The sequence below is a fragment of the Caenorhabditis briggsae genome, assembly GCF_000004555.2.
Source record: "Caenorhabditis briggsae complete genome, chrII, whole genome shotgun sequence".
Taxonomy (NCBI): Eukaryota; Metazoa; Nematoda; class Chromadorea; order Rhabditida; family Rhabditidae; genus Caenorhabditis; species Caenorhabditis briggsae.
Genome location: NC_013486.2, coordinates 2,031,799 through 2,059,757, shown reverse-complemented (window position 1 = coordinate 2,059,757; position 27,959 = coordinate 2,031,799). Strand labels below are relative to the sequence as shown.

Here is a 27,959-nt window from a genome sequence, read left to right as displayed (position 1 = left end):
GGCTTATTTCGTCTTAAACACCTCATTTTCAGCTTTTCAGCCGCCTTCAAAACCCTCTAAATATTTATCTAGAATCTTCTAGAAGTTTCTGGCGAATGAGGGGAATTCTATGTTTTTTTTTGCTGCTTTTATTAACGGATTTTGTGAATTCTAATGCTTATAAATTCACATTGACACTGAAAGAGACGAATGATGTTACGAACATCGAGAAGTTTGTGGAGTTTTTGGTGGATATGACTTGTGGAAATGATGACTGTACCTATAGGATCACTTTTGAAAATTTTGGATTTTTGAAAATTTTGGTCAATGATAAGGAGTGAGTTTTTTGATGTTGTAAATTTCCTAAAATTCAGAAATTCCGAAATTCAGAAAATCCGAAATTCAGAAATTCAGAAATTCGGGTATTCAGAAATTGAGAAATTTAGAAATTGAGAAATTCAGAAATTTAGAAATTCAGAAATTCAGAAAATCAGAAATTCCCGAAAATTCAGAAAATTGAGAAATGGAGAAATTGAGAAATTGAGAAATTGAGAAGTTCGGAAATTCAGAAATTCAGAATTTGGAAATTTCAGGAATATATATTTTTGGATCCATTCTTTATTTTTGATGAATTCAGAATTCGAAAACATTTCAAAGATCGAATTTCAGATAATTTAGAAAACCTAAAATTAGAGACCCAGACAGTGAAAACACACATTTTTTGTATGTTTGTACAAGCTTTTTGATTGGAAATTGTGTATGTTTGCAAAAACAAAAATATACAAAAAATTTTGGTGAGAAAAAAGATTCGAAAATTTGGAAAAAAAAAATTTTTTAAACACAATTTTGAACAAATTTCAGAATATCAGACTTTTCGAATTTTTAAATTTCCGAATTTTCTGAATTTCTGAATTTCTGAATTTCTGAATTTCTGAATTTCTGAATTTCTGAATTTCTGAACTTCTGAATTTCTGAATTTCTGAATTTCTGAATTTCTGAATTTCTGAGTTTCTGAATTTCTGAATTTCTAAATTTCTGAATTTCTGAATTTCTGAATTTCTGAATCTCTGAATTTCTGAATTTCTGAATTTCTGAATTTCTGAATTTCTGAATTTCTGAATTTCTAAAAATTTTTGAATACCCGAATTTCTGAATTTCTGAATTTCTGAATTTTTGAATTATTTATGGGATTACTAATTTTTTCAAATTTTCAGATGTCCCAGTCAATGCGGAGATACCTTCTACAAACGGAACACCGTAAATGTGACCGTTTTCAAAACTGAAAATCTTTACATAAAAATGTTCGACTTCGAATTCGTCAACCAGCCAAATGTGGTGGTTTTGGGTTGTGAAATGGGACTTTTTAATGATAAAATGTGTACAAAAGTCAGCCAAAATGTAATGTTGCCAATGGAAGCTGAGCAATATTCGGATGACGTTTGCATTTGTGGAACTGATGCTCCACAGCCTTATTGCGATGATAAGACAAATAATGGATATTGGTAGGTGGAAATTTTTTTGAAATCTGCTTAAAATCCGAGGTTTGCCGGTCAAAGTCTCGTGTTTCTAGCTCATCTAGAAGCCGTTTTTATAATCAAAAAACAACGCAAAAATGCGATTTTGTGCAATTTCATGAGGTTTTTGAATTATAAAAAAAGTTTTATCAGACGAATTCAAAATTCATCCATAGAAAATGTAGAGAAAATAATTGCGGTTTTTTTGAGCTATCGAACTCCTAGAAATGTCAAAAACTGAAAAAGGAGATAGATTTTTTCTGTAAAAAACTTTCAACCATTTTTGACATTTTTTCTTCCGGAAAAGGACCATAGATGAATCTATAACCACTAATTATTTTTTAAAGAATCATTTGAATCATCTTGGAACTCCACAAAATCAGATAAAAAATTCTGAAATTTTGGTTTTAGACCTGCAATTGTGATCGCGCCAAACTTTTTTTCTGTAGATCAAAAATTATTTTGCAGTTCGGAATTGTTCTGTGGGAGAGCGTGCTTTTGTCATTATTTTCGATTTTAATAAAATAATCCTTCTTAACCTTTCGACTTCAGCAAAATCGGCCAAATCTCCTGGTGGCACGACTACAACAAAATTTCAACTACAGTAAACCCAGGACCGCCTGTTATCATCTCCACAATCATCGATAACGTTACAGTAACCCTTCAAGAGTCTCTCACAAGTGCTGGTATTAATGACCATAAGGATATTATAGTCTCAGCGTTTTTAAACTGCACCGAGGGAGTTTGCCAGTATAAAACTACCGTAACCAATTATGGGCCAGGGTATTATGACTACAAAGTTGGAGATAATAAGTACGTTTATTACGGAGAGAATATCTCAAAAATGATTGGAGCTAGAAAAAAGTTGTCAACTATGAAACTGTAAAAAATTTGATTTCCTACAAGTTGCTATTGGACAACTTTTTGATAGGTCTTATGGTTCTCGAGTTATAAGCTCAGGAAGAGACGCAGACAGCTAGACACTATCCCTTCCCTGCGTCTCTCCAAGAAGAAATCTTTCAGATGCACCAGTCCAACTTGCTTTGGATCCTTCCTCAAGGGTCATCGTGCTCCAGTGGTTCTCCAACGAAAAAATCAGAACCTGGAAATTCTGGCCTATCAATATACTAACGGTTATCCGGAGATCACTGTACTCGGCTGTGGATCTGGCCTAATTTTACATGACACGTGTCAGAGAAGTCTTGGGTATGCGTACTTCGACAGTCAATACTATAACGATGTCGTGTGTAGCTGTCAAGGCGCTAAGATGGGTTGTGATGATCTGACGCAAATTGCTGTGTGGTGAGTTGGCTTTGACTATGTAGCTTGCTTCAAAATTGAAATTTTTGATCTACTAAAATGGGAATTGATTTTTATAAGCTGCGAGAGAGCTACGCGGTCGAAATCTCCAAATCTATGTATAACCAGTCGGCTTACGCTGCTTCGGGGTTTAACCTCCTGGCCTACGTCTGTGGGGTTTCCTCGCCCTCTCTGCCCACCACGTTTTACTGTGATGAAATCAAGGACCGTCTCCAGAAGACTTAAAAATCAAAATTTCGAAAAAGGAAAAGTTTGGGCATCAACTAAGACACACTTCTGACCTATCTGTCAGGTTTCAGCTCAATCGGTTAATTTTGAATGGGGGAAAAGGCACGCTACATACATACAGAATTCGGTGAATGTTATTAGTAATGATATCCGATTTTCAGTATAGGTGGAACCCTAACCTGGTGGACAGATGCACCCGACTCAACATATCCAACTAGCAGCTCGATTGCCACTACAACTTTTCCGCTCCAGGATCCCAATATTTTTGACCTCAAATTCTTTTTATCCGAATTCACCTACAATGGAAGTCCGGATTATGATAAAAACGTCACACTTGTTGTGAATATGACATGCTCGGCTATCGACTGTGATTATTCTGTGCGAATTTTGGAGTATGCGCAGAATTATTACACGATCTATGTTAATGGAGAGGAGTGAGTTTTGAAATTCTGGAAAAATCTAAATTCGAATTCCTCAGCTTTTTAGCGCTCCTAGAAATCGAGATACAGCGATTTTAAGTTTTCTTGAGAGACGCAGAGAGTTAGACTGTCTCGTTGTCTGCGTCTCTAGCCTTCGAAACTTTAACAGGGTATATCATGGCTTGAGCTAGAAAATTGAAACTTGGACTGAAATTTATAAAATTCGGTTTCCTACATTTTCTTTGTAGAAAACTATTTCCTATTCGTTTCTGAGATATATGAATTCTAAAAACTATAAACTTCCAGATGCCCCGGCTCTCACTGCGCTTCGAAATTCTCCAAGTATCATAGTATTCCAGTCCATCTAGCTCGAGTCTCCGAATATTTGAATCTATTCGACTTGGAATTTCAAGACACACCAAATGTCAGAGTATTAGGGTGTACCTATGGAATGTTGGATTATGGTGGATGCAGAAGTTCGCAGTATTTTGATGACAAATTTCAGAAGGATGATATTTTCTGTGTTTGTCAGAGTAGCGAGCTGAAATGTGATCAAGGGGTGGAGTCAGGATTTTGCTCGGACGGTGATCCTATCTGGTGGAAATCCGGAAAAATTTATGATATCTCATCTTCCACGTCACCAACAACAACGTCTTCAGGAACCTGGTCTACAACATTTTTCATCGGACTCAATGAAACTGTCACCGCTGGAACCCAGCGAGTTTCCATTGAAACAACGCTAGAATGCCCGGATTCTTCATGCACCTTCAAGATTACTGTAAACAAAATTAACAAGGATTATTTTCGGATCTATCAAGATAATGCAGATTGTACGACACACCCTTGTTCAGGGACACTTTTTCAAACTCAATCGATCCACATTTATCTGCGTAAAGCCGACGGAAGCGGAGTTATGGATTTGTTTGATTTGAGATTTAAGGAAGTTGTCGTTTTGAATTGTACCGATGGATGGTTGGAACCCGGAAAATGCTTAAAGGCGAAGAATGGAGATGATGAGATGTGCAGCTGTCAGGATACATCTTATGATTGCGGAAGTGTTCAAGAGTATAGTTCGTGGTGAGTCTTGTGTAGTTAGCTGAGCTACGCGGTCACTAATTGGTTCCAACTAACATATGATGAGATTTATTGTGAGGACACTTTAAGTACCGTAATCAGAAAAGGTCTGCGGTCTAACTTGTCTTAATTTTTTCCTAGCTTTCTGAAATTTAAAAATCAGCTGCTCTATACCATTATGAGCATTTTCTCCAAATTTGAATAAGTTTGCTCTACCGGGTCCTGAGATAGCTCATAACTGTAAATACTTACGCGGTCACAAAAAGCTCAAATGCTCTTATCAAATAAAGCTCCAGCCATTCCTAACGTCCTAACTAGTACACTCAATTTTTTTCCCAGATATGTGTCTAAAATTTCGGAACTAACTTCTGAATACCAAAATCAAGATGGTCTCCAAATTTAAATGGACCAGTAAAAAACTAGATCAAATCGCGCCGAAGGCCCACCAGTCAGCTGATTGAAGCGCCAGAGACGCGGCAAGCAGTTAGCTGGTAATCCATATACTGGCAACAGCTACGCGGTCACAAAAAACTTACATGATCTTAATTCAGAGAACTAGGGCCCCGGAATCAGCCTTGACGCTTTAGTGATCCCCTCAGCTACTCAGCTACGCGGCTACTTGGCTAGATCAGCTACTCCTCTACACCCCCACCAAACCTCGTATTTTGTTTTCAGCCTATCTGGAACACCAGAATGGTGGAAACCTCCCAATGAATTATCTACTGAAGCTTCGACCACATCACTTGCCACGTCATCACCATCATCACCTTCTACTTCTCAATCTGCCTACACCACCACAGTCATCATTAAACTTTCCGAAAATCATGGTCCAGATAATCAACAAATTTCGATTCAAACCACTTTACGATGCCGAGACGAATCTTGTACCTATGACATTGAAGTTGACAACAATGCCGAAGATTATTTTTCAGTTTCTTTGGATGATCAAAAGTAGGGAACTTTGAAGTCAATCAATCTCGGTTGCTATTAGAGATATCAAAAAGTGCTCAACTACAAAAATGTTTGCCATGAATTGCTTAACATTTTTGTAATTTGCTCACTCTTGAAATCTTCTATGCAAACCGAGATAATTGAGCTCAAACTTTAGACCTTAACTTTCCCTTATTTTTCAGCTGCTACCCGTCATGTCATGGATCGTTCTACTACACCGATATCTGTAGATTCTATGTGTACAAGGGTGAAAATCAGAATATGGATTTGTTCGATTTGAAGTTCAAAAATGTGACGATCTTGGGATGCACCAATGGATTGCTAGAGTCTGGGAAATGTTTGAAGGCTAAAAATGGAAACGATGAGATGTGTAGTTGTCAGGATGCGGATTCCAATTGTAACAGTGTATCGGAGGACAGTGAATGGTGAGTTTTACTGAGGGAGCTACGCAGTTAGGTCAGTTAAATCAGGTAGATGAGCAACTTAACTAGGTCATTCAATGTCAGCTTCGTCAGATTCGTTAGCTACTTCAGCTAGGTCAATTAGGTCAGACAGATTAGCTAGGCCATGTAGATCCACTGAATAAGCTCCTCAACTAGAGGAGCTACTCGGCGAGGCCAGCTACTGAGGTACGGCATCTACTCAGCTTCTCAATTATGTCAATTACGCGAGCTTGGTAGAATACGGCAGTTAGTCATCTAGGTCAACGACTAAGCTGCTCAGCTCTGCTAGGTCAGCTACGAAACCTAACCTAGAATCAACAGCTACGCAACCACAACCAAGTGCTAAACACTGAAATCATAAACAAGCTACTCAGCCACACCAGATAGCTTTGCTACGCCATCTAGGTCGACTAGTTCATCTAGTCGAGCCTACCCAGATACGTCCCTACCTAATCTCATCCTTTGATTTCCAGCAAAAGCGGTGCCCCACTATGGTGGCAACCGGACCACACGTCTTCAACAGTTTCCACTTTGTCCTCAGCACCATCTACACCACCCAACCAATACGTCACCGTGTCAGCGTCTCTTTCAGAAGATTTGACAACGGACCCATATAACTTCAATATCGTGACAGTGATAGGAGTAATGAACTGTACAAAGAGTGCGTGCCAGTATGGAGTTACTGTAGTCAATCAGAATCCCGATTATTATCTGGTGTTGAGGAATGGAGAGGAGTGAGTTTAGGGTCTATAACTTTGCTCATAGATAAGATACAAATTTTTTAATAATACCAACTTGTAGAACTTAAAAAGCTCTATAAAACATTTTGTTTGGTAGGAAAACTTTAATTTTGAAAGAAGTTATAGATGAATCGTTGAGCATTCCAGCTGCCCCGCCCCTTGTCAAGGCACGATTGCTAATGGAGACCCCAGTGTAATCATCACGGTTCATCGACAAAATCAGCATTTAAATTTTATGGAATTTCAATTTGAAAATTCCCCAAAAATCCTTATTATGGGTTGTGAGGCGATGGGAAGAGATGGTGGACCAGACTTTATCAGTCTGGAGGATAATTATCAATGTTTGCACATTTTCGAGACAACTTCTTTGGGAGCTAACAAATATTTCGATGATGTGTGTCTTTGTAAAGAAAGTGGAGAAAAATGTGATAATCAGACACCGGTTGGGAAGTGGTAAGCGGATTTTTTCTAATTTTCGGATATTTTAGTAATTTCGGAATTTTTTTTCACAATTTTATGAAGTTTTGGATTCTTTGAGTTCTTGTAGTTTTGTGAAATTTGAAAAAATCCCCGAATTCCAAATTTTCTGAAAATTGAAAAAGCCAAAAACATGCAGAAACGTAGAAATTTTGAAAATTCCTAAAACTCTAATTATCCGAAGTTTTACAAATTTTTAATTTGCAGCACTTCGGGCAAGGTACAATGGTGGCAGGATGACTTTTCGACCAGTATGGTACCAACTACTACAGTAACCACAACACAGGCGACGACTACTGTAGCTACAACTACCGAACCCTCAACAACTACAGTACCCACAACAACTACTGAAGCCACAACTACAGTACCCAGCGACAAGTTCTCCTTTGAAATCTCGCTCACAGAGGGAAGAAATAATCGAAAAAATCAAATGATGGTTTCTTCGGAAATGGATTGTAGTTTAGAAAAATGCGATTTTTGGATCAAAGTTGATAATCGAGCACAGACTTGGTTCAAGGTCTACATGGGCAGTGAAGAGTGAGTTTTTAAAATGTTTGGTGCAAAGTAAATACAAAATTCGAAATTATCATGAAATTTTACCCCTATTCTGTACTTTTCAGCATTTTAGCTCAATGTGTCGTAAGCTCTGGTGCGTGGTCCGCAAACACCAACCATGCACCATACTTTACGACACTTTGCACTAGAAAGCTGAAAATTTCAGTTTCGATGTAGAAAGTTGTCGGAAACCCGAATTTCGCACTCATTTTGCACCTACATCTTTTCTTACATCCTAAAAAGTCAATAAAAATTCCGAAAACTCTTCCAGATGTCAAAACCAAAAATGCTCGGGGTCAGTCGTCCCAGGAGCCTCTGCAAATGTCACAATCTACCGGGGAACTGAATTTTTGGATTTTTTCGATTTTCAATTCAAAAATATTGTGGTCCTCGGATGTGATAATGGACTTTTGGACTACGGTAGTTGTGTCAGGATGACCAAAGCAGTATCAATCAATGGACAAGAATATATTGATGAGATTTGTAGTTGTAGAAGTCGTGAAATGGATTGTAAGAATGCAAAAGTGGGAGTATGGTGAGTGAGCTACAGTAATCCAACATCTTTTCGATTTTTCAGTGAAACTGGAGTGCAAACTTGGTGGAGAGATGCACCGAGGACTAGTACTACTGGTGGGACCTCTTCAGAAGCTACTACAGTACCCACAACTACAGCAGCTGCAGTACCCTCTTTGCAGGATTTGGCTAATGTGAGAGTTTTGGAATTTTAGAGAATTAAAAATTTGAAAATTCTGAATTAGACAATTTTTTAATTCAAAAACCCGAAAATCCAAAAATCCCCAAACTTCAAAATTCCCATAATTTTTTTGAGTTTCTGAGTTTTTTTGAGAATTTTTGAAATTTTGGATTTTTTGATTTTAAGAAATTATAATTATTTTTTTGTGATTTCTCAAAAATTCAAAACAACCGAAATTCGAGAATTTTCAACAGTATTCAAAAAATTAAAAAAATCTCAAAATTTCTAAATTTTCAAAAATCTAAAAATGAATAATTTCTAGAAAATCTAAAAAATCCGAACATTTCAAAACTTCCAGAAAATTCGAAAGTGTGAAAATCAAAAAAAAATTTTAAGAAGTGTTCAGAAATCTAAAAATCCAAAATCTCAAAAACTGGAAATCTGAAGAACCTAAAAACCCAAAAATAAAAAAAAACCAAAAAAAAAACTCAAACTTTCTGAAATTTCTAAAAATGCCGAAATTTCGAAAATTCTCAAAATATCTGAAAATCTGAAAAATCCAAAATTTCAAAATATCCAAAAATTCAAAATTTCCAGGGCGGCGTAGATCTGAGCAATGTGACCCAGGTTCTCAACGACACCGAACACTACTCAAAACAAGGAATGGCTCTGAATCACACCCAAATTTTCGATATCACAAAAATTTTGCACAATTCTGCAAACCTGCCAGGAATTTCTCAAAAGGTATGGGATAATTAGCTCTAATTAATTCCTAATTATCCCAGAATGCAATTCAAATTCTTCAAAACATGGACCAATGTCTGAATGCTCATAAGGAGCAAGTTCGACGAGGGCAAACTCGAGAATTCCGACTTTTGGCTGTTCTACAGCCCATGGTTATGAATACCAAGGACAAATTAATACAATATTTGGATGGGAAGAATCTAGGATTTAATGCAAAAAAAGTGAACTGTCAGGTGAGTGGCCTAGCTTTTTCTAGGCTGTAGAATTTTTTTCGGATTTTAGGTTATTCAAAGAAAATTTGGCTCAAAATAAATGTGAAATTCGAAATCCTCATAAAATTTCACCCATATTCAGAAATTTTCAGCCTTCTAGCTCAATGTGTCGTAAGCTCTGGTGCTTGGTCCGCAAACACCAACCGTGAACCATATTTTACGACACTTTGCGCTAGAATGCTGAAAATTTCAGACTATGGGTAATATCATATGGGAAATCTGAAAAACAACTTAGTTTTTGACGCAAAGAATCTTGGAAAACCAGAATTTCAGAATGAAAACCATACTGACGACGGGCTAATCGACTACGGTAGGGATATTGGATTCGCAGTGCTCAACGACACCAACAAGTTGTCTTCAACTCAACACAACTCAATTATAGTCCCCCTGGGTACAGTATGCCAGGATAGTCAAGACATTTCCCATGTGTTTTTTACAATTTTTCGAGGGCAAAAACTCTTTCGAGGTCCCCAAGCTTATCGGAGTTATGGAAGGAAGTCGGAGGAAGCTGATGATAGTAGTGATAAAGAATCTAGTAATGAATTTCGGGAGCGATGGAAACGAGATGCTATTCAGCCAAATGAGACAGAAGGTGGTGAGTTATGCGATTGTTAGAAGTTTGAAGGGTTCTAACTTTGGCATAGATTAAGCTAGAATTTTGAAATTAGGCGCCAATATTGATAGAAACGTCAGAAATGTAATGGAAAAAATTGGGAAGATTTGGCGGCCTATGAACGTAGTTACAACGATTTCGAAAACCTTGGTGGTCTAGCCACGCGGTTATCTGAGAATTTGAAACCTTTCAACTTGGATCTTGGATGAGCTAGAAAGCTCAAACTTGGAATCAATATTTATATCAACAAGTAGAATGATTTACGCAGAGTACGGCTGTTAAACTGAAAATTTTGTTAATTGGCATATTCGAGCCAAAATAACGCAATTTTCAGTAAATCAAATCCCAGCACCATCCAGATGCGTCGTTCAACCATCTGTACCCGATGTTCCAGTAATGTCAGCAACATTGATGAGTGGGGCTGTCCAGATACATTCTTTTCCCAAAATTGTGGGGGTCAGCAGACCACCAATGGCAAAACTTCAATTTAATACTGGAAAAGTGAGTTTTAGGCAAGAGCTACTTATATTTGAGTGCTCAGTATTGACCCACAGGTTAAACAAAGTAACTTTTTCGAAGTTTAACACAGTTAGAAAATATACAAAGTTTTCTTCGTTTCAGTTAAAAAACCAATTTTCTAGGTCGTCTAGGAGCCGAGATATGGTCATTTGAAGTTTTGAAAAGACGCAGACAACGAGAGCACTCTCGTTTCTCTGCGCCTCTCCCAAAACTTCAAATCACTGTATCTTGGCTCAAAATCAACCGATTGTCATGCTTCTATGAGCATTTTGAAGCTAGAGATCTAATAAATCAGAATTACTTATTAAGATCCCCCGACCCCTTCACGGACAAAAAATTGTGACCTGGTTCGACGAGTCGAAACAAGAATGGGCGCTCCAGGAGAAGTGTAACATGGAAAGTGATGAAAACGGAATCGTATTAGCATCCTGTGAGCATCTCACCGATTTCACAGTTTTGATTTACGGGCAACTCGACGCTGAGCAGGTTTGCAGTTGGCCATTGATTATAATCGGCTACTCGGTTAATGGTGCATCGATCTTCTGTCTTCTATTGCTGATTGTAATTGGATTACTGTTTTAGTATGACTCCTATTTTTTCGAAACTTTTCAAAATCAGAGTTTCCAGCATTCAAACTGACACTATCCGAAAGATTTTGAGCTATATCCGAGGTCAAGCACAGACAAGTGGAGATATTATCAATTTATCATACTACTGTATTTTTCTGATGTTCTTTGTGCTGTCCTTGTTTTTTATGGACCAGTCTAGCGGTGGGAATGAGGAGGATGGAACTACAACGTATTGTGTTGTGATTGCGGCAATGTCCTATTTTTCATTGATCAGGTGAGGGTTGAGAGCGTAGCTGAGTTGGTAAAATCAGACTTGTAGCTTGGCATCGCTTGCCGATACTTGCCTAAGCTTGCGGATGCTTGGCGAAGCTTGCCGACGCTTGCCGACCGCTTGTCAACCGCTTGTCGACCGTTTGTTGAGCGCTTGCCGACCGCTCGTCGACCGCTTGTCGACCGCTTGTCGACCGCTAGTCGACCCCTTGTCGACCGCTTGCCGACCGCTTGCCGACCGCTTGCCGACCGCTTGCCGGCCGCTTGCCGACCGCTTGCCGGCCGCTTGCCGACCGACTCATTGAAGCCAGCTGGATTGTTGCAGCAATCCAGTAGCTCAAAAAATCATTAAATAGTTCCTAACTTTTCAGCGCTATCATGATGAGCATGCTGATCGGAATCCGAATGATTTGTCACTTTTTCTCTCCCAAACTTCGTGCATTTTTCAAAGTGATGACTTCCCCACCAGCTGCGTTAAGCATCGGAGTCATTATTCCATTCACTCTAACCCTAACTCTAGCACTTTCCGAAAGAGAATTTTTCGAACGAAACGACGCATTCTGTTGGGTTCGTCCGGATTACATTGCCTATGCCGTGATAGTACCAGTGATATTGCCAATTATCAATGGAGTCATTTGTTCAACATTTGCCATTTATAAAATGTTCTTCCAAGCGAAACGAGGGTTGAGGGATAAGGAGACGTCTCATTATGATGCTGAGTTTTGGTCAAAAGTCCTTGGATTGATTATTATGCAATTTGCAATGGGTCTACCGTGGGTGAGTCTCAACTGGGAGCTCAGCTGATAGTGATAAGCTCGATCTCTGCGTAGCTCAGTTTAGAAAAACACTGAAAATAGTGATTCGATCTTGTTGACTCAATTTTCCCCGCTGATATCAGCGAAACCAACTACGTAGGTCAATTAAATGACGATTTTATGATTTTCAACCTGTTCTTTTGACTTTGATAAGACAAAAAACGGAGAGTTTGAAAACATGAAAATTGCTTAAAGTAACGACCGAGTAACTCAAAATGTCAGGATCTATAACTTGCGTATCGTTGGCTCTAGAAAAATGAAACTTGGTGGACTTTTAGAAAACGTTTGATTTTCTAAAACTGGGAAACTTGAGATTCCTAGGAAAGCTGGAAGATGAGCTACGAGCGTTTAGGTTCATAACTTGGTTCTAGCTTGAGCTAGATACTAGAAAATTGACATGTATGTAAAACAACTCTATTAAAAGGGATTCTGAAAATTTCAAAAAATTCGGTACATTGGGAGCTGAGAAATAATGAAAAGAGCTGGTTAGCTACACCGTTAGAACTATCGCGGGTCTCAATGTTCCTAGAACCTTGGAACGTTGCTAAGATACCAATAAGATATTAATCCAACCCCTAATACAATTGCAGGGCATAGAATTCATTCTAATCGGTGTCGCCGGGAGCAGTGCCTGGAACTATGTGTTTGTGATACTACTAGGAACTCAAGGAATCGATCTATTCTTAATATTTTTGTATCGAAGACAGCGATTGGTGAATGAATCAAGGAAATGGAGCGCGAGAGAGGAGAAAATGGAGAGGAAGCAGAGACAATTGGAAAGAAGTGGCGAGGAAGGTTAAGGTTGGAAATTTGGTTTTTAAAAAAATTTGTTGAGCTTTACATTGTTATGGGTTTTCTAGCTTTTTTAGTTGTTAAGGTTTTTAATTTGAAATAAAACTTTTTGAAGTTAATGAAATTGTAACAACTAAATCATTCAACCTCTATCTCAATTTCAACATCTCCCTAAGCATCTAGCTCAGTCTCTAGCTTAACCTCTACCTCACTGTCTTTCTCAACCTTAACATCTATCTTATCCTCAACATCTATCTCAACCTCAGCCTTAACCTCAATATCTTCCTCAACGTCTATCTCAGTCTCTAGCTTAACTTCAACATCTATCTCAACATCTACCCCTACCCCTTAACCAAATCCTCAGTATCTTCCTCAATCTCTACCTCAACATCTAGCTCAGTCACTATCTCAACCTGTACCTTCTTCTTAATACCTTCCTCAGCCTTAACATCTTTCTCAATATCTATCTCAACATCCACCCCGATTATTCCTCTACCTCTGTCTCAATCTTAACCTCAATATCTTTCTTAACCTTCATCTCAACCTCAATATCTTCCTCAACCTCTATCTCAGTCTCTATCTTAGCCTCTATAACAACCTCCACCTTTACCTCAACATCTAGCTCAGTCTCTCTCTTAACCTCTATCTTAACATTTCTATATACCGTAACCTCTACATCAACCGCATCCTCGGCCTCAACCTCATTCTCAACCTCAGTCTTAACCTCAACATCTATCTCAATATGTACCTCTAGCTTAACGTCACCCTCAACATCTTTCTCATTTTCTTTCTTAACCTCTATCTCAACCTTAACATCTACCTCAAAAATTGATAAATTTAAATCCAATGACCTCAACTGAAACTTTATGAAACTGGATGACCTCAAAAATTTCATATTTTGTGTGGGAGGAGGAAACATGCGTGATTCTAGAGACGTAAGCACAAACAAGAACAGTTTTTATAACTTTTTTCTCTTCTTCTCTTCACTCTCAACTGCCTCACCGTCTACTTCTATCTTAACATCTACATTCAACATCTACACTCAAGATCTATCTTAACCTCTACTTTGACCTTAACGTCTGCCTCAACATCTACCTCAATAACTATCTCAACCTCAACATCTCCCTCAACTACTTTTTTCTCTTTTTCTCTCTATCTCTCTCACTATCACTACCTTGTGTGTCATTCTTATCACCGACGTATTTCCTTTCTACCCTTTCTTCCCGCGTTTTCCATACCCCACCCTTCCTTTAAAACCCCGCTAAAAATAATTGGTTTATGCATTCCGATGTCTTACTTTTCCCACAGACAAATCGTCTGCATTCTTCTAATTCTTGGAATCTTTGGACCATCTACAGTAGCCGCTATCACCTACACTTTTCGATTTCAAGAGAACGATTTGAATAATTTTTTTCTAATTTACTATTTAAATGTGCAAATTGATATTGGTTTTATGGATGATGGGACGGCACTATTCACGACTTCTGTGTTGAATGTGTCGCCGTTTCATTTTTCAATGTTCGTCAATGGCAGGAAGTGAGTTTTTTTTTCAAAATTTCATTTTAAGGAAATCCAGATATTCCTAAAAATCGGAAATAGAAATTTCTGAAAAATTCGAAAATTCTGAAAATTCGGAACCAGTAATTTTTTTATTTCCACTAAATATTTTTCTCTAAAATTCAGAAATTCAAATATATGTATTGGTTAAGCAAATATCAATTTCCTTATCAGCATTTTACAACCTTCTATTTAACACTATAAACTTGAAAATTTTCAGGATTTTCAGACAAAGAAACCGTAAAATTGCGGTAATTTTAGAATTTCGAAAATTTGAAAAGTCTGAAATCTCTATATGATTTTTTAAAGTTAGAAATCTTCGAATTAAGGAATTTAAAAATTTTCGAATTTCTGAATTTTTTAGAATTTCTGATTTTCTAGATTTTCTGAATTACAAACTATCTCAAAATTAAAATTCAGCTGCGGTATCATCAATTTGCGATGTCAATTCACTATCCAACCAAATCAACAATTAAATATTGTGGTTAATAAAATTGATATGGTAATTACAGTAAACTTTGGGTCCATATATCTCATTTCCTGTGATAGATATCAAAAAGTGGTCAATTGATAAAATGTTGGTGATAAGCTCAAAAACATTTTATCAGTTGACCACATTTTGATATCTCTTATAGGAACCGAGATAAATTGCCTCAAAGAAAGTTGGGAAATTTTCCAAAAAAAGAACATTTTCAGGAATCTAATCTTTTGAGTTTTCTGTACAAAGGAGGTTCTCAAAGTCCGGATGTTTTTATAAATGGCTGTTCGGAGACGATAAAAACTGGATTATGTGCTTTTGGATCTCAGTTATCAACCGATACTCAGGGAAATGATTACGATGATTCGATATGTGTTTGTCATGGGATACTGTCGAGTTGTATTATGACTTCTAATGATTCTTGGTGAGATTTTTTTAGAATTTTGGATTTGAAAATTTTTTGAATTTTCGAATTTTTAAATTTTCTTTTTTTTCCAGACTTTTTGGAAGTTTTGAAGCTTCTTGAAATTTGAAAACATTGAATTTCTGAATTTCTGAATTTCTGAATTTCTGAATTTCTGAATTTCTGAATTTCTGAATTTCTGAATTTCTGAATTTCTGAATTTCTGAATTTCTGAATTTCTGAATTTCTGAATTTCTGAATTTCTGAATTTCTGAATTTTTGAATTTCTGAATTTCTGAATTTCTGAATTTCAGAATTTCTGAATTTCTGAATTTCTGAATTTCTGAATTTCTGAATTTCTGAATTTCTGAATTTCTGAATTTCTGAATTTCTGAATTTCTGAATTTTTGAATTTCTGAATTTTTGAATTTCTGAATTTCTGAATTTCTGAATTTCTGAATTTCCGAATTTCTGAATTTTTGAATTTCTGAATTTCTGAATTTCTTTTTTTTTTTTTTTTATTAAATCTGAAAATCCTCCATATTTATTTCTTATTTCTTTAAATCTGAAAATCCTCCATATTTCTGTGTCTTGCAATGTCTTAAAAAATACAAAATGTTCAATTTTTATAAAATTCAAAAAAAAATTCCAGCATTGCGAATCACCCATTCTGGAACTACCAACCAACAACATCCATGGACGCCACGAGTACTACAAGGTTTCTAACCACAACTACCGTACCCACAACTACCGCACCCACATCGACTACAGTAATCCCAACAACAACTACAGTACTACCAAATACTACACTAGTCCAGACGACTACAAAGCTACCAACCACTAAGCTTACAACCACCACTGCTTCTACCTCCACCAACATGACTACAAAGACTACAACTCCCCTACAAACTACAACTCCTATATTACAAACTACAAAGACTACAACTCCCCTACAAACTACAACTCCTATATTACAAACTACAAAGACTACAACCCGACTACAAACTACAACCACCAGAACCACCACAGGCATGCCAACAACAACAACAAGCAGCACTAGCACGTGTGATAGTTGACCCAATTAAGAAATTCAAAAAGTTAATTGATAATCGATTACAGAACCGTCAAAAATTCCACGAATGCCACGTCATCGATGACGTCGTCAACCACAACGTCATCACACCCCACGACGACGACGACACCTGATGCGTTTGTGCCGACGCTAAAAAATTTGAGTGATGTTAGTAATTTTAAGAAAAAATCGGAAAATTTTGTGAAAAAATAATTCCGGGACACAACAAACAATTATTAATAATCGGATTACTTTTTTTAATTAGAAAACATTGAGTTAATAATAATTCGTGAAGGAAGTAGGCGGTGACCTGAACTGGTGGCTACAGTAATCCCCCTACAGTAGTCAACATTTTCCAGAGCGGTGTGGGACCCAACAACGTGTCTACCGTACTCAATGAAACGCTGACCTATTCGAAAATGGGTCCGAATTTGAATTCCACTCAAGTCATGGAAATTTCAACGATTCTAGTGAACGCCGCCAATGTTCCCGGATTGACAACAGAGGTAAAAATCTTAAATTCAAAAAATTACTTTTCAAAATTTTCAGAACTCCTATCAAATCCTTCACAATCTAGACAACATGCTCTATGTCGATCCTACTACCATGTATCAAAGTGGGAATTCTGCTCAAAGGTATTTTCAATCGACGGCCTAGAAAAATCTTAGGCCATGTGTATTTTCAGAGTCCTCAATAGTCTTGGAACTATGGTTGACAACACCATGGATCAGCGGATTGAGTACTTGGAGGGGACGAATCTAGGATTCAGTTCGAAGAAAATCAATTGCCAGAATTTAAGCCAAGATGATGGATTGCTAGATTTAGGCTCGAAATTTGAGCTTATAAATTCCACGGATTCCCTTGGGAAGTGGCACTCCATACTTGTCCCATTATCCGATCTATGTAGCACCCAAGCTTGTGAGTTAATTAGTCAACTTATCCCTAATTATGCTTAGTTACAGTATCCCATGTGTTCTTCACAATCTATCGAGATACTTCGTTGTTCGTGGGTCAGCAACAGTATCGGAGTTATACGGGAACGAATCATCCGATTTCGTCGGGACAAGCGGAGACGTATACACCGCCGCCACGATATAGGAGAAGTGTTTGGGATGAGGAGGATAGTGAAATGATGAATGTCACGAGTCGTGAGTTTTTTGTGACAAATTTGAGAGTTTTATATGGTGTGTCAAAGTTCAGCTAGTTATAAAATCTGAAGAAACTGTTGCGCCAAGAGCTTTTAGCCACTTCCTGACGCTTGCCGATGCTTGCCTACGCTTGCGGGCCGCTTGTCGACCGCTTGCCGACCGCTTGCCGACCGCTTGCCGACCGCTTGCCGACCGCTTGCCGACCGCTAGCCGACCCCTTGTTGACCACTTGTCGACGTTTGCCGATGTTTGCCCAATGCTTACCAACGCATGTCGACGACCGCCGAAACTTGCCGATGCTTTCCGACGCTATCCGAACATTCGCCGACGCCCGCCGACGCTTGCTAACGCTTGCCAGCGCTTTCCGAGCATTCGCCGACGCTTGCCGACGCTTCCTGACGCTTGCCAATGCTTGCCAACGCTTGCCGACGCTTTCCGATGCTTNGCCACGCTTGCTGACATTTCTATGAGCTCAATGAAACAATATTTTTCAGAAACTGTACCCCTATCCCCTTGCGCTCGTCAAACATCCCTTCCATCAACACCGGTGATGAGTGCTACCGTACTCAATAACGGTGTAGCTGTGTCCATCTCCTCCACATCTGATGCTCCAATGGCACTACTCCGTTTCAATGTTTCGACACTTTTGCGACCCCTTCATGGAAGTTTAAAAGTCACTTGGTGGGATGTTGGACGCAGACAGTGGGCCGATAATCGAGAATGTGAAATTATGACTGATTCGGATGGGATTCTCGAGGCAAGGTGTACACATTTGACGGATTTCGCTATTATTGTGGTAAGTAGCCTGGCTCAATTTTTTGCTATAATTCCAAAATTATAGCGATCAGTTCCAACTGATTATCAGTATGCTCGGTGCAAAAAGTTCTATTGTTCGAAAAATTAAAAAATTCCAGGATGCCGCTCTGAACGACCCGAATGTCTGTGACAATGCTCTTATCACATTGGGATATGTTGTAAACGGATTATCGATTTTCTCACTGGTCTTTCTCACATTCTTTAGTCTGGCTGCCTAGTAAGATTTTGTTTGAGGTACAGTAACCCCATATGAAAGTTTCAGTATTCCCTACCTGGCGAAAAGTCGCCTCTACACCTATGTTCGAGGTCATAATCTGGCGCGACGGGATTTTCTAGCACTGGCTTATCATTTCGATCTACTTTTATTCTACATCTTTTTCACTGTGTTCTCAAATCAAGAAATTTCTGGAACGGCGTGCACAACAATGGCGGCGGTGATGTACGCGTTGTTGTTGTGGTGAGTATTTTTCTAGTCGTCAAAATTCTCAGTTTTTCAGCTTTATATTGGTTCCAAAACCAAGTTTTTTGCTGTCCTAGAAGCCGAGAAATAAAAATTTGAAGTTTTGAAGAGACACAGACAACAGACGCAGACGACAGGCGAGGTTGTCTGCGTGTTTTCTGAAGTTTGAGAGGTTGTATCTTGGCTTTTATGCAAGCTAGAAACTTGATTTTTTCGATTTTTGTGAAACTAAAATTCTTCATTTCTGCAGCTTGCTTTTGGTTCAAAAACCAATTTTCTAGCTTTTCTACAAGCCGAGATATAGGCCTTTGAAGTTCAGGGGAGACGCAGACAGTTTGAGTGCCTCGTTGTCTGTGTCTCTTCTTAACTTCAAACGGTCTTATCTCGAATATTAGATGAGCTAGAGACTTGGCTCTTACTCTTTTTGTAACCTCAAATTTCTTCACTTTCTCAGCTTTGTTTTAGTCCAAAAACCAGGTTTCTAGCTTTTCTACAAGCCGAGATATAACCACTTGAAGGTCAGGAGAGACGCAGGCAGCAAGAGTGTCTAGTTCTCTGTGTCTCTTCTAAACTTCAAATCGTTGTATCTCGGCTTCTAGAAGGGCTAGCAAACTGGTTTTTAGACTAAATTGAAGCTTAGAGAATGAACAATTTCATAGAAATTTTCCAGCTCTCTGCTACTAACAATCTGCCAAGCGCTTCGAAATATTCTAAGCTTCCTACCCAAAACCTTCGTTAAATGCCTTGGGATTCTCCTAAGCACCCCTGCAGTCCTAATTATGTCAGTTGGTGAGTCCTCAAATTTTATAGATTTTCAAAAATAAAAAATTTCCAGCAATCCCTTTCATCTTATCCATGTTTCTCCTAGTTTTCACAAAATTTTTCGATCGCCAAGACTGTTTTTGTTGGGTCCGTCCGGATTATGTGGTTGCCGCCATCATCATACCAGTGACAATTTTGTTATTAAGTACCGTAATCTGCACAAGTTTCATGATCTACAAAGTGTTTTGTGGGATGAAACGGAAGTTTAGTCAAGGTGTAAGTGACCGAGGTCGAGTTTCCTAGACCATCTTATTCTTTCAGGGCCATCACTACGATCCCAATGTCATCACAAAGATTGTGTCAATTGTAGTCATGCAAATCTCGCTGGGTCTTCCATGGGTCCTCCAGTTTGGCACCCTCTACTCCCCATACACCACGTTTTGGCACTATCTATTCACAATTGTTCTAGGATCCCAAGGAACGATTCTATTTTTGATTTTCCTCTACAAACGATATCGAGCTTGGCAATCGGAGAGTGTGCTCAAATCGAGAGAGCCCAGTTTTCATAGAAGCTCGAGAAGGAAACTGACGGAGAGTTTAGGATCAAGTACGGATACGTTTAATGAGTACTAATTGATGTCTACATATGTGATGATTTTATGTGCCATTTTGATTTTTGTATATAAATGAATAAAATAAACGTACTTGGTGGTTGAAGGTGGTGGTGCGATGTGCTGGTGTTGTTGTTCGGCACGTTTTGCGGCGATTGGGGTGTCAAGAGGTCTGAAAATTGGTAGAGGTTGAAAGCAAAACGACTTCCTAGCTTAGTGAAAGGTTTGCCGACGCTTGTCGACCCTTGCCGAACGCTTGTCGATGTTTGCCCAATACTTACCGACGCATGTCAATGCCCGCCGACGCTTGTCGACACTTGCCGACGCCTGCCGACGTTTTCCGATGCTTGTCGGTGCTTTCCGAATATTTTTCGACGCTTGCCAACGCTTGTAAACGCTTGCCAACGCTTGCCGACTCTTTCCAAAGCTTTCCGACGCTTTCCGAAGTTTGCCGAACTCTTTCTGATGCTCGCGGACGCTTGCCGACGCTTGCCGACGCTAGCCGACATCCGCCAATGTCCGTCGACGTTCGCCGACGCTTGCCAACGCTTGCCGACGCTTTCCGAACATTCGCCGACTCATGTCGATGCCTGCCGACGCTTGCCGACGCCTGCCGACGCTTGCCGAACATTCGCCGACACTAGCCGACGCCCGCCGATGCTTGCCAATGCTTACCGACGCTGGCCAAAAATTAACCGACGCCTGCCGACGCACTCCGATGCTTGCCGGTGCTTTCCGAACATTTGCCGACGTCCACCGACGTCCACCGACGTCCACCGACGTCCGCCGACGCTTGCCGATAACATTTTCTCTATGTAGCGAAACCGGTAGAAGCGTCGGCGTGGGTCGGCAAGCATCGGCGAGAACTGGTAAACGCCGGCGAGCTTCCTACAACCGCGTAACTGACTCAAAAACTCACTGCATCTGTGCTGCTCCAGAATGACTATCATACGAGATATGAGATGCTGGCGCAAAATGCTCGTAAGCTTTCTGGGAAGTCGACAGATCGGTGTTCGAGTCTCCACCGACTTCATGATCCAAAAGTTTCTTGAGTCGATCAGCTTCCAGGAGCGCTTTCTCTTTTTCCCAGTCCTGGAGAGCCCGCTCATCTCTGAAATGAAATTGGAATCTAGAAGATTTTAAGATTTTCCAAAAACTCACTGCTCACTCAGACGCTTCTCCCTATTGATCTTTTTGGGTGTGACAGGTTGGAATGCTCCGGCTTGCTGAGCCATTTGTTGCTCCGCGATGAGAGCTCGAGCTCCTGGGGATAACTGAGAGATGTCCACGTATTGCTGTTGCTGGTATCTAGCCAAGGATCCAGGGGATAGCTGGGTGAAATCGAAGTTTGGCTGGTATTGTGGCTGGATTTGAATGCCAAGAGGCTGCTGTGGCCGTCCGAGTTGCCCAAGTTGCTCCGAGAGTTGATTCATTCTTTGGTCCGTTGGCACATCATAGATATCAAATTCAGATAGAAGCTTCTGATCGGTTGGACTGATTGGAATTGGCTGAACCAGTGATTTGTGTTGGGGCACTGGTGGTGGTTGTTGCTGAGCATAGTATTGCTCAGCAGCCTTTTTGAGATGGGGTGGAACGTGCTCAAAGTCATGGGCAAAAGGCGGAGAGTCGGGGGCGATCGATGGGATCTGTTCGAATTGGGTGGAATCCCGAGATGTTGGGGATAGATCCATGTTTTTGGTTTGGTGGAGATGGTGGTCGACGGAGTGGAGAACCGAGTCGAATTTCTCTTTGGTCGCGTCGATGGCGGCGCTAAAAAAATCAAAAATTCTTTAGAATCTTCTAGAAAACGAGATTGGGATTTGTCAGTCTCACTTTAGATTTTGATTGTTATCAGTTGAAACTTCCAAAAGTGATTCAAAAGTTGAGAATCTGACTTTTCCATTTTTCTGCTTCAATTTGGTCCATAAACCAATTTTCTAGCTATTCTCGGAGCTGAGATATAGACATTTGAAATGTTGGAGAAGCTCAGACAGCTAGAGTGTTTGCTTGTCTGCGTCTCTGAGATCATAAACTTTGAGCGGTCGTATCTCGGTTTCTAGAAGAGCTAGAAAGTTGGTTTGTGGACCAAACTTAAGCTGAGAAAATGAAGAATTTTCAGTTTCACAAAAATCAGAAAAATCGAGTTTCTATCTCATCTGGGACCCGAGATAGAGACATTTGAAGTTTAGGAGAGACGCAGACAAGCAGACACTCTAACCGTCTGCGTCTCTCCAAGTTGCAAATTAAGGTATTTCGGCTTCTAGAAAGGCTAGAACGTTGTTTTCTCGGCCAAAAATTTAATTTTTTTTCAAAACTTTAGACATTTTTAGAATTCAAACTATTTTTCCGATAATTTGAATATTTCAGCAATATTATTTTCAAAAAAAATCCGGGAGACATTGAAATTATATAATTGAAACTTCAAGCTACATTTCTGTACCCCTCTAGCACTTCTACAACTCCAGATACAGCCCTTCAACGTTTTGAAGAGACGAAGACAGTTAGAGTGTCTAGTTGTCTAGCCACCATAAACTTCAAATCGCTGTATCTCAGCTCCTAGAAGAGCTAGAAGGTTGGTTTATGGACCGAACTTAAGCTGAGAAAATGAAGAATTTTCAGTTTTACAAACATCAAAAAAAAATCGAGTTTCTATCTCATCTGGGACCCGAGATAGACACATTTAAAGTTTACGAGAGACGCAGACAGTCAAACACTCTAACCGTCTGCGTCTCTCCGCATTGCAAATTACGGTATTTTAATTTCTAGAAAGGCTAGAACCTTCGTTTTTGGACCAATATTTAATTTTTTTCTCAAAATTTCAGGAATTTTCAAATATATTTTTCAAGCAATTCCGAAATTTCAGCAATTTTTTTTGAAAAATTCAGAAAAAATTTGAAAATCTGGAAATTGAATATACAAGCTACATTTCTGTCCAAGAATCAATTCTCTAGCACTTCTAGAACTCCAGATACAGCCCTTCAAAGTTCTGAAGAGACGCAGACAGTTAGAGTGTCTAGTTGTCTGCGTCTCTACCTCCGTAAACTTCAAATCGATGTATCTCAGTTCCTAGAAGACCTAGAAGGTTGGTTTTTGGATTAAAAAAAACGAAAAATCCAATAAATCGACTTACCCAACATTCAAGCCCACTTCCAAACTTGGGAACTTGTTCTCCGCAAACTGTTGGACATTGTTCTGAACTGTAAGCGCCGCTTCCTTCAGATATTGGTCTGCCTCACGAACGAGTTCTTCAGCGGATTCCGGAATGTGTTGCTGGAAGAATTTCTGGCGTTTTTGATTTCTAGGCCATCACTCACCACTTTCTCATGCAACTTTTCACTAGCCGCTGCTAGAACGTGCGATACCGAAGTTTGTGCCTCTTGCTCTTCTTCTCCTTTTTTGTCTCCAGAATCCTTCTTATTCTTGTCATCCAAAAGCTTGAAGAAATAGTAGACAAAAGCGATGGCTCCGATGGTGAGCAAGTAGCGAGTGAACCCGGAAAATACCAGAAAATGCTCCGGCTCCGGACACTCCTCCCACTCGTCCGGGTCGTACCCGAGACGTGCGTCGAACACCATTGGATGGATGTAGGGGGTGGGGGCTGAAATTTGAATATTTAGGAAAATGTTGCCAAATTGAAAAACGAGAAAAAGTTGCAAGTCTCTAGCGCATCTAGAAGCCGAGATACAGACATTTGAAATTGAGAAGAGACACAGACAACGAGGCACTCTAGCTCTCTGCGTCTCTCCGAAATTTCGAACTGTATTTCGGTTTATAGAAGGTCTAGAAAATCGGATTTTGGACCAAAACAAAGCTGAGAGATTGTGAAATCAAAAAATTAAAAAATTCCGGAAAAAACAACGTTTCTAGCTCTCGTAGGAGCCGAGATACGTGCATCTAAAGTTTAGAAGAGACGCAGACATTTAGTCTCTTCTAAACTTCAAATGCATTTATCTCGGATCGTAGAAAAGCTAGAAACTTGGATTTTAGAACAGAATGATGCAGAAAAGAATCACAAAAATCAGAAAGAACAGTGTTTCTAGCTCACCAATGAGCCAAGTAACAGAAGCTCAAAGTTTAGAAGAGACGTAGACAACGAGATACTGTCTGTGTCTCTTCTAAATTTCAGATGTCCATAACTCAAGTTCTAGAAGAGCTAGAAAGTTGGTTTTTGAACCAAAATAATGCTAAAAATTAGGAATTTCGAAATCTACAAAAAAAAATAAACCGATTTATAGCTTTTCTGGTTTTCTAGATAAGAATGCTTTAATGTTCAGTGCGAATATGATTGAAAATTTTTCAAAATTGCTGAAGGGAAATCAGGAAAATATGAATTTAGTAATACAAAAAAAATTGGAATTTCTTCCAATTTTTAACTTATTTGAATTAGTTGTGGACCACTTTTATGATTTTAGAACCAGCTTTTAAAGTTTCTAGGTTATTTTCATAATTTTTCGAAAGTTTTTCAAAAAGCCAGAATGGTGCTATAAACCAAATCTGAGCTGAAAAAGTGGAGGATACAAAAACAAACTTATGAGAAATTTAGAAAAATTAATTTTTTGGCTTTTTCAAAATCTTTTGGAATCAAAAAAGCACAAAGAACTCTCTCCTATTCAGTTTCTTCTTCTCTACATTTTCCTCTTGTTCGTTTCAAAAAAAAAATGTCTTTTCCTCGGGATTTTTAAGTTTCCGTCCTCTTTCTTACAATGTAATAGTCCGGGGATGATGCTCCGAAAAAAAGAAGAGGAAGAAAAAAAAAAAGACTTCTGCTACTGCGTAGCTGAAGAGAGAGGATGGCATGGAGTAGAGTCATGAACTCTCCAAGAGAGAGTGAGAAAGATGTTGAGAGAGATGTTGAGAAACTGATTTAGTGATTGGTAAAGAGTGTCGGAGAGATGGGTACTACTGGTGGGAAAACGATGGGACACGGATGACGGAAGGAAACAAAAACAACACTTGTCAAGATGTTCGGGAAAAAGTGAAGGTATCTAGTTCCAAAAAAAATTCAAAGGATTTTTCAAGAATCTAACTTTGCGGGTTTCAGACAATCGTTCATTAAAATTTCTTCGCTCATTTTAGCTGAAAACTGTCATCTTTGGAGTCATAAAAAAGTGGTTTATCATATTTCGAAGTTTGCGAAAATTTGATAGTGTGTTACACGAAAATAGAGCTTCAATTTTGTAGTTGACAACTTTTTCGTAGCTTTATTGGTTTTTGAGATATGCGCCTTTAAAACTACCATAGGCTTCTCTCCACTCTTACTTTCTCGTCTTTCAAGGCGCATATCGCAAAGCATGAAAAGAATTACAGGAAAATAGAAAAATGTGCTTTAACTAGTTTTGGAATTTTGGCGGATCTAAATGTCTGCTTGAAAATCACAAGAGACGCAGACAACGAGACACTCTAACTGTCTGCGTCTCTTCAAAACTTCATTTTACTGTATCTTGGCTTCTAGAATTGCTAGAGAATTGATTTTTAGGCCAAAATGAAGCTTTGAAAATGAAGATTTTGGAAATATACGAAATTTGAAAAGAACAAAGTTTATAGCTCATCTGAGAGTCGAGATACAATGGCGGAGGCTAGAGACGCAGACAACGAGACGCTCTAACTGTCTGCGCATCTTCTAAACTTCAAATGACTGTATCTCGACTCCTAGAATAGCTGGAGAATTGGTTTTTGGACTAAAATGAAGCTTTGAAAATGAGGAACTTGACACTGTACAAAATGAGCTTTAGATTCGTAAAGCTATCTCGAAATTCATGAGAACGAGAATAAGAGAAAACTGAGAAAACTATGGGAACATTTTTCTGGATTTCCGCAAAGAAAAATAGGGATAAATGTCTCTGTCCACCCACATTTTCAATCCTTAACATCAGAAAAAATCAAAATGTTTGTTCTTTGAAAAATAAGGCAAACAGTAACTTTCCAATAAAACACAGCAGACAAATATATAAAAACCCGATGAAAATCCTCCAAACAGATAGACAGAGAAATTTGAAATCAATCGGACTCAATGGCAAATCTTCTCTTCACCCAGAGAGAGAGAGAGTACGCAAAACGAGGAGACGGTAGAGAAAAAGGAGGGGATGAAGGGATCTCAACGGGCGGGACGGAAGGTCCCGGCGAGAGAGTGACAGACGCAGAGATTGAGCAGTTGTTTAGAGATGTGTGTGTGGGACGGGAACACAACAGGATCGATTGGTAGGCCTGATATGAAAGTTTTCGGAAAAGATGAGCAATGGGAGAGAGAGAGAGAAGCAGATTTTGATCTATGAGTATTTCGTTGGGGTGTGATCAGATATGATGGACAATGTGATGGAGAACAAGAGGTCATTATATTTTGATTAGAAGTGGAATTTTGAGTTTTGAGATTCTGAATTTTTCAGATTTACAGGATCCGAAATTCCTAGATTCTGAGATTCTGAAATTCTGAAATTTAAAAAACTGAGATTCTGAACTTCTGAACTTCTGTGCTTCTGAAATTTTGAGATCCTGAGATTCTGAGATTCTGAAATTATAAGGTAATGAGATCCTAAAATTCTATGATTCTGATATTCTGAGATTCTGAGATTCTGAAATTCTGAGATTCTGAGATTCTGAGATTCGGAGATCCTGAGATCCTGAGATTCTGAGATTCTGAGATTCTGATATTCTGATATTCTGAGATTCTGAGATTCTGATATTCTGAGATTCTGAGATTCTGAGATTCCTAGATCCCTAGATTCCGAGATTCTGAGATTCTGAGATTCTGAGATTCTGATATTCTGATATTCTGAGATTCTGAGATTCTGATATTCTGAGATTCTGAGATTCTGAAATTCTGAAATTTAAAAAACTGAGATTCTGAACTTCTGAACTTCTGTGCTTCTGAAATTTTGAGATCCTGAGATTCTGAGATTCTGAAATTATAAGGTAATGAGATCCTAAAATTCTATGATTCTGATATTCTGAGATTCTGAGATTCTGAAATTCTGAGATTCTGAGATTCTGAGATTCGGAGATCCTGAGATCCTGAGATTCTGAGATTCTGAGATTCTGATATTCTGATATTCTGAGATTCTGAGATTCTGATATTCTGAGATTCTGAGATTCTGAGATTCCTAGATCCCTAGATTCCGAGATTCTGAGATTCTGAGATTCTGAGATTCTGAGATTCTGAGATTCTGAAATTATAAGGTAATGAGATCCTAAAATTCTATGATTCTGATATTCTGAGATTCTGAGATTCTGAAATTCTGAGATTCTGAGATTCTGAGATTCTGAGATTCGGAGATCCTGAGATCCTGAGATTCTGAGATTCTGAGATTCTGATATTCTGATATTCTGAGATTCTGATATTCTGAGATTCTGAGATTCTGAGATTCCTAGATCCCTAGATTCCGAGATTCTGATATTCTGAGATTCTGAGATTCTGAGATTCCTAGATCCCTAGATTCCGAGATTCTGATATTCTGAGATTCTGAGATTCTGAGATTCCTAGATCCCTAGATTCCGAGATTCTGAGATTCTGAGATTCTGAGATTCTGATATTCTGATATTCTGAGATTCTGAGATTCTGATATTCTGAGATTCTGAGATTCTGAAATTCTGAAATTTAAAAAACTGAGATTCTGAACTTCTGAACTTCTGTGCTTCTGAAATTTTGAGATCCTGAGATTCTGGAATTC

The 27,959-nt window shown here is 38.8% G+C and overlaps 4 protein-coding genes across 4 annotated transcripts in view; 2 read left to right on the top strand and 2 right to left on the bottom strand.

The window, feature by feature from the left end:
- Cbr-cpna-1 overlaps positions 1 to 23,870 on the bottom strand; it is a gene marked incomplete at both ends in the record, with an annotated part of 31,275 nt that extends 7,405 nt beyond the window's left edge. The window contains 5 exons of the mRNA XM_002629880.1: positions 20,390 to 20,467; positions 21,215 to 21,406; positions 21,457 to 22,065; positions 23,426 to 23,577; positions 23,610 to 23,870. Coding sequence (XP_002629926.1) covers positions 20,390 to 20,467; positions 21,215 to 21,406; positions 21,457 to 22,065; positions 23,426 to 23,577; positions 23,610 to 23,870 — 1,292 coding nt within the window. The remainder of the gene's footprint in view (positions 1 to 20,389; positions 20,468 to 21,214; positions 21,407 to 21,456; positions 22,066 to 23,425; positions 23,578 to 23,609) is intronic.
- CBG21974 lies at positions 96 to 12,996 on the top strand (the record flags this gene model as incomplete). The annotated part of the gene is made up of 21 exons (XM_045241777.1): positions 96 to 316; positions 1,194 to 1,481; positions 2,046 to 2,306; positions 2,517 to 2,795; positions 3,203 to 3,475; positions 3,767 to 4,537; positions 5,210 to 5,485; positions 5,668 to 5,910; positions 6,402 to 6,662; positions 6,816 to 7,121; positions 7,353 to 7,682; positions 7,972 to 8,235; positions 8,278 to 8,407; positions 8,992 to 9,138; positions 9,180 to 9,371; positions 9,684 to 10,005; positions 10,358 to 10,524; positions 10,822 to 11,123; positions 11,170 to 11,385; positions 11,753 to 12,158; positions 12,757 to 12,996. 21 exons carry the CDS (start codon positions 96 to 98, stop codon positions 12,994 to 12,996), a joined length of 5,895 nt encoding a protein of 1,964 aa, XP_045097419.1.
- Positions 14,277 to 20,317, top strand: CBG21976 (the record flags this gene model as incomplete). The annotated part of the gene is made up of 15 exons (XM_045241776.1): positions 14,277 to 14,524; positions 14,966 to 15,047; positions 15,242 to 15,447; positions 16,079 to 16,489; positions 16,546 to 16,699; positions 16,858 to 17,004; positions 17,048 to 17,133; positions 17,184 to 17,416; positions 17,461 to 17,646; positions 17,694 to 18,454; positions 18,561 to 18,679; positions 18,725 to 18,919; positions 19,593 to 19,711; positions 19,758 to 19,960; positions 20,006 to 20,317. The coding sequence occupies 15 exons, from the start codon at positions 14,277 to 14,279 to the stop codon at positions 20,315 to 20,317; spliced, it is 3,462 nt and encodes a 1,153-aa protein (XP_045097418.1).
- A 2,766-nt stretch (positions 23,871 to 26,636) lies between the features above and the next one.
- The window catches only part of CBG21977, a gene marked incomplete at both ends in the record, with an annotated part of 2,967 nt that continues 1,644 nt past the window's right edge, over positions 26,637 to 27,959 (bottom strand). Inside the window, 2 exons of the mRNA XM_002629883.1 lie at positions 26,637 to 27,104; positions 27,142 to 27,720. Of these exons, the coding sequence (XP_002629929.1) occupies positions 26,637 to 27,104; positions 27,142 to 27,720 (1,047 nt within the window). The remainder of the gene's footprint in view (positions 27,105 to 27,141; positions 27,721 to 27,959) is intronic.